The sequence below is a fragment of the Salmo trutta genome, chromosome 15 (assembly GCF_901001165.1).
Source record: "Salmo trutta chromosome 15, fSalTru1.1, whole genome shotgun sequence".
NCBI lineage: Eukaryota > Metazoa > Chordata > Actinopteri > Salmoniformes > Salmonidae > Salmo > Salmo trutta.
Window position 1 is genome coordinate 45038702 of NC_042971.1, and position 6000 is coordinate 45044701.

General features: G+C 47.6%; 1 protein-coding gene across 3 annotated transcripts in view; it reads left to right on the forward strand.

Moving 5' to 3' along the window:
• LOC115149137 (roundabout homolog 1-like) overlaps positions 1–5466 on the forward strand; it is a 138358-nt gene extending 132892 nt beyond the window's left edge. For 2 of the 3 annotated variants that reach the window (XM_029691684.1, XM_029691685.1), the window contains 10 exons: positions 458–500; positions 759–913; positions 1155–1508; positions 1654–1767; positions 1859–2237; positions 2342–2841; positions 2957–3106; positions 3236–3457; positions 3665–3855; positions 3981–5466. In XM_029691684.1, the coding sequence (XP_029547544.1) occupies positions 458–500; positions 759–913; positions 1155–1508; positions 1654–1767; positions 1859–2237; positions 2342–2841; positions 2957–3106; positions 3236–3457; positions 3665–3855; positions 3981–4052 (2180 nt within the window). In that variant the 3' untranslated portion in view covers positions 4053–5466. The remainder of the gene's footprint in view (positions 1–457; positions 501–758; positions 914–1154; positions 1509–1653; positions 1768–1858; positions 2238–2341; positions 2842–2956; positions 3107–3235; positions 3458–3664; positions 3856–3980) is intronic. The other variant, XM_029691686.1, reaches the window with a different exon arrangement.
• Positions 5467–6000: the final 534 nt, after the last annotated feature.

Below are 6000 nucleotides of genomic sequence, written 5' to 3' on the forward strand. Positions count from 1 at the left end.
TAGAGAAGCAGTTAGTGCCGTACAAAGCATAACCACAGTCCCATGTTCCCACTTGTCCTTCACACAGTGACTGTAGAAGTAGTAAAGTGTATCTAATCATGTGGTTGAAATTACTCACCCTCCAGTGAAGAGGATGTGTCTGAACTGAAGGGTTATCAGACATTGTGAAGTGTGCCTCAGGGTCAAGATATCATGTTTTACACTCTGACACTGATTTAGTTTTTCTACATGTACACCTCTCAATGCCAAGTGCCCCAGGTGTGTGTGTGTGTGTGTGCGCGCAGAGTATGACTCATGACAGGATGTGTCTATCAGATGCGATGAGTCAGACTGACCTAAGGACAGCTGTATGAGTACAGAGTGACAGACAGGTCACACCAACCTGGATTCCCTCTTTCGTTTGTCGTGCAGGTTGCTTTCTTGTGTTTCTCATGTTTGTTCTCTTTCTTTAAATCAGTGAACTATCAGAGAGGAGGAGAGTCTGTCTGCAGTGCTGGGAGGTAAGGGGTGTGGTTTTATGTGAACACTTGACTGGATATGATTTCCCCACTGTCTATATAGGGCACTTATGATAGTGTTCAGAAATGCAGGAGGGAAAGTGGTAAACGAAACAGCAGTGTATTCCCTACTTGAACCACCAGAGGGAGGTCTCCCCCTGTCTGAAAAATGACAGAGGACAGAAACTCCCATGCCCATCCCTGACTGAAACCCTGTTTGTTCTGTGTGATAATGGTTCTGGTTGCATGCTTCTGGTTCAGACCCGGGCTGCTGAACATGGGCGAGAGTGTGAACCAGCCGTGGCTGCCAGACTCCTGGCCCAACGCCTGTGCCAACCACAAAGACTGCAGCATCAACTGCTGCAACACTGGAAACGGCACCAGCGACAGCAACATGACCACTTACAGCCGCCCAGGTCAGTACCGTTAAAGCTACAGACCTCTGGTGGTGATAGTGGTCAGGTCCCACCAATGGAACTTATAGTATAGAGATATAATGCAAATCAAATAAGCAATGAGGGTTATCATGGAAATGAAACATGGCTTCAACATGATAATTAATGGTGTTATGTGACTTCCTGTGTGAAGGGTTAATGAAGGGTTAATGAATAGGTAAAGTGTCTCTAACCTTAACCCCATGTGGTCTCCTCTCCTCAGCTGACTGCATCGCCAACTATGGCAGCCAGTTGGAGAACCAGCAGGGGGGTCTACTGGGGCCTGAACAGGCCGTGTACAGCGACGTGGACCTCTCCAACAAACTCAATGAGCTCAAGACCTTCAACAACCCCAGCCTGTGCTACATGGGCCCAGGGGCAGGGCCGCCCACCCCCTATGAGCCCACCCCCTACGCCACCACCCAGCTCATCCAGTCTAGCATCCTAAACAAGGCTGGAGCTGCAGGGGCCGCGGCCGGGGCCCCTGATATACGCTGTTGGAACCAGCCCCCCTCCCAGCTGCAGAAAGCACATATGCAGTACAACATCATGGAGCAGAGCAACAGGCTCAATAAAGGTGAGAGGATTGGACATAGCGTAGCAGTCGTGGGAGGGAGGGTATTTGGGAAGTTACTTTTGTTTGTGTTTATTTGTTTTACTATGTGTAGTCTACATATCTGTTTAACTCTGTCTCTTTTTCTCTGTATCTGCTGTGTCTTCAGACCACTATAGAGGAGATGGGCCTCTACAAGGCACCGTCCCGTACAACCAGGCCCACGAACACAACACAGGAGGCTCCCACCACAGCTCTGACAGGGGCAGCAACAGCACCTCTGGTGAGACACTGATTACCCGGATCATAGCAATAGGACAAATAAGTATTTGTTCTGCAGTATGTTCTAAGAGTTTGTTCGATTGCCTCTGCAGGGAGCCAAAGTCATAAAAAGGGAGCTCGCACCCCCAAACTGCCCAAAACGAACACAGTGAACCGGGGTGAACCTCTGCCCCCTTCCCCTGCCAACCCCCCACCAAGCCGCAGCTGTGACGAATATACCCTGCCCATGGAAAAAAGCTTTAACCCAGATGCCCTATGCCCAATGCTCCCCTCGCGGATGTACCTGCATCCAGATGAGATGGAGGAAGAGGAGGCAGAGGAGGGGATGGATAGGTGTCCCACCCCCCCTGTCAGAGGGGCAGCCTCATCCCCTGAGGGTCTGTCCTACAGTCACCACTCTACGGCAACTCTCACCCCCTCCCCCCAGGGAGACCAGCACAACGGCCTACACAATGGAACAGAACACCACAGGTAACTATGAGCCCAACTCACACTGCCTCTCACTCATCCCAGCTACAACCGTCAGCCATTTGTATTAATCAATGCTTTGATCCTTTCCCTTTTTCCCTTCTTAGACAACACGTGCCCAGCCCCCCTCCTTCCCCACTCCCCCTCTCCCCCCCACACACCTATGGCTACATCTCCAGCCCCCTGGCACTGGATACTGACGGCCAGGAGGAAGAGGAGGAGGAGGATGAAGAAGAGGCAGGGGATGAGATGGATGCAGACATGGCCCAGAGTCACTACCACCAGCACCAAAATAACCACCAGCCCCACCAGCAACTGCGCCACCACCAGCACCCCTGTTCCCCACGCAGGCTGCACCTCCGGGGGCTGGAGCAGACGCCGGCCTCCAGCACGGGGGACCTGGAGAGCTCCGTGACGGGCTCCATGATTAACGGCTGGGGCTCGGCCTCCGAGGAGGACAACGGCTCGTCAGGACGCTCCAGCGCCGTCAGCTCCTCAGACGGATCCTTCTTCACAGACGCAGACTTCGCCCAGGCTGTGGCCAACACTGGAGACTACACAGCAGGCCTACGCATGGCCAGGTTCCCAGAGGACACAGGACCAGCAGGTGAGGAGGAGAGAGGGGCAGGAAACTGGGTCAGGGGAAAATATCAGAAATAAAATGCATAGATATTCCTTCTTAGATAAACCTTCATGGACTGACTGTTTGTCTGTTAACTCAGGTCGAAGGCACCAGCGTCCCAGCAGCCCACTGTCCACAGACAGTAACATGAGCTCTGCAGTGATGCAGAAGAGACCACCCAAGAGGCACAAGCAGCACCAGGCCCAGGTTGGCCACCAAGGTCACCAGAAGAGGAACGACTTCACAGACGGTAAGGGACTGGGTCTGAGACATAGTTCACTGCATGGAACAGCTCTCACATTGACTTCTCTGGCTATACAGTACATATGCCTTGGTGAATAAAGTTCCCATTTCCATGTCTGTGTTCTTCTCTCCTCAGACTCATGCATGCCCTTGAAGTCCCCTAGTCACATGTCGCGGTGTGGCTATGAGGTGAGGGGTGCCACGCTCCCTAGGATTGGCTCTGGGGAGGGTCGGGGCCGGAGAGGGAGTGCAGGAGGCCAGAGGACCAGAGAGGGCTCTGTAGAGAGACGGGAGGGCCAGGACAAGAACAGGACTCCACAGGGAGGCAAGGGGAGCAGCAAAGCCCGTCAGCCACCAAGTACTTACTGCAATGTAGTGTACTTCCAATGTGGTTTGTGTGTTGGAACAAAGTACAAATATTAGCTTTATAACATTATGCTTGTATGTGGTTCCTACATGTCAAAATAAATCCCCTTGAAAACTATGATGATTCATCACAATGGAGTTTATCCAGCACAAACTAAGTAGAATGTGTTTAACCAACCACCATCTCTCTCTGTCTCAGGTTCTGAGGACATCCCTCCGTACAGCAGGCCCTCCTTCCCCTCGGTGCAGGGCCAGAGCCAGGCTCAGAGCTCCTCCAGCTCCATGTCCTCCCGGGGATCAGGAGGACAGAGGAGAGATGGGACCCGCAGGAACCCCACAGACACACTGCCCAGCATCACAGGCTTCCAGACCCAGGAAGAGGAGCTAGAGGTGAGAACAAGATACTCATAAAAGTGTCCATTTACTAGTTTCCATGTGTTCAAAATCTAGTATGTCTATGATCTTCTTTTTATGGCCATTAATCAAGGGGTTATATTATAAACTTGTGTCTTGAGTCTACAGCTTCTGGAGAGCTGAAGATAATGGGAGAAGAAAAGGAAAGGAGATCTGACATCACAATTCAGTGACTATTATGTAAATTACTTTTCATATCATACAGAACAAAAAAACTGAACAATATTGAATATTTGTTTTTCTTATTACAATTTCTCATTCGATGTCCATCTTCCAGGAAAAAAGAAAGTGAGAAAAAAATCGCGTCTGAGTGTGTTAACTCACTGGTATGAAGCACCATTAGATCGTTGTTTACTTGACTTGTTGGTAGAGAACTGGCTTCCATTCGCCTCGATGAAAGTAGTCACAGCCTCAATGAAAGTACATGCACATTAGATGGCTGTCAGTGTATACAGATACCTTGTCTTGGACCACCTGATGTGGTACATGTCTGTTGCCCCTGTAATTAATATTTGGACATCACTATCCATCTTGTAAATTGTTTGTTAATTTTACTGCCACAAAAATTGCTACAATGGGAATTTTACATTTGTTTTTAATGTATTTTTGTAATGCACTGTTATTGTTTTGTTATTGATGTTGGTCTTGTCAATGTGCATTATTTGTTCTACTTTGGTTTCAAAAGCACAATCACTTAACTTTATTTTAAACTATTGTTATCTTTGACCTTCCGTCATACAAGAGGAACAATGATACAAATTATCTTGTTAATCGTTGTCTATATACACGATTGGACCAGTGTTATGTGTCTTAATATTCTGTTTCTGTTAGGGGTTGGGATGGAAACTTAACTCCCCTGTCTAGTTTAGGTTTAATTCAAACCACAGTATTCATTTGGACTCAAGGGGACACTGCCCAAAGCAGTGTCCCCTTGAGATTTATTATGACACAAACTACTGTGTTAATCGGACTATACTCTCATGTCTAAAATTGCACTTATGAGGAAGTGAGAGAGACAGTAGACAAGCTGACGGATACATTGTACCAATGGAGAAGGGGGAGGAAGCCCAATTAGTAGGAGTCTCCCCATCAGTAGGGAACGTTGATGGATCCGTCCTGGAAAATGGATTTCTCCATGCCTGATGATGGATAGTGTTTTCTCCATGAGCAACCAGCACACAGTGACACATCCACAATTGTTTCCCAGCAAGACAGAGGGAGAGGAAAGTGACATTAATACTTACCCTAAAGAAGGACTCTATTACAGAAAGAGGACAACTGGTGACAAAAGACTGGGACTTGAAAATCATGCTGCTTGGCGATGGAACAGCATGTTGGGTTTAGGTTCTTTATGGCTACATCTAGGTCAAGCTTTGGGTACATTTTTTGGTACATCTACAAAAAGTGTAAAACATTGTTCGCTGAGGACACCTGACATTTGTTTGGAGTTTGCCATGTTTTAAAGAATTGCAACTATGTTCATGATGTCAGCCATGGTATGTCATTACTGAGTATGTTATAAACGGGGATGAAAAAAAATATTGTCATTTTTACCACATTATTTATTATTAAAATGTCTTCAAATGACAGTGTCCACCTGGAATTTTTTTGTAGTTAAAAAAAACTTGTTAGGTTAATACCTTACTTCTCTAGCATTTCACCAGTCAATACATCCTAACACAAAGTTGAAGTGAAGAAGGAAAATGGAAGAAGAAGAGGAAGAGGGAGAGCCACCCAAAAGCCTGTTCTTAATGGGAATGTGATGACACGCTGCTTAATTAACCTCACTCATGAACCCTTGTGGTTAATTAACAGAGCAGCTGTGTGCTGTCAAAGGGAAAGAGACGCTCTGGAGCCTAGCACAGGTGTGGCTCTGTGTATGTGCCGTGTGTGTGTGTGTGTATGTGTAGTGGGGGGGTGGATAGCAGTCAAAACTACAGCTACGAGCGGCAGCCAAAATTCTTCTCTTTGTCCTCCTCAGAGCGCAAGATTGTGATGGAGAGAAAGAACCTGTCAATCAGCCACCCACACACAGATTCCTCCAGAAAGATTCTAATGTGTTCATATTGTTTAACTGTAAGTACATCTCTGCATAATCAACGAGAGCAGAGCAAGAGACAG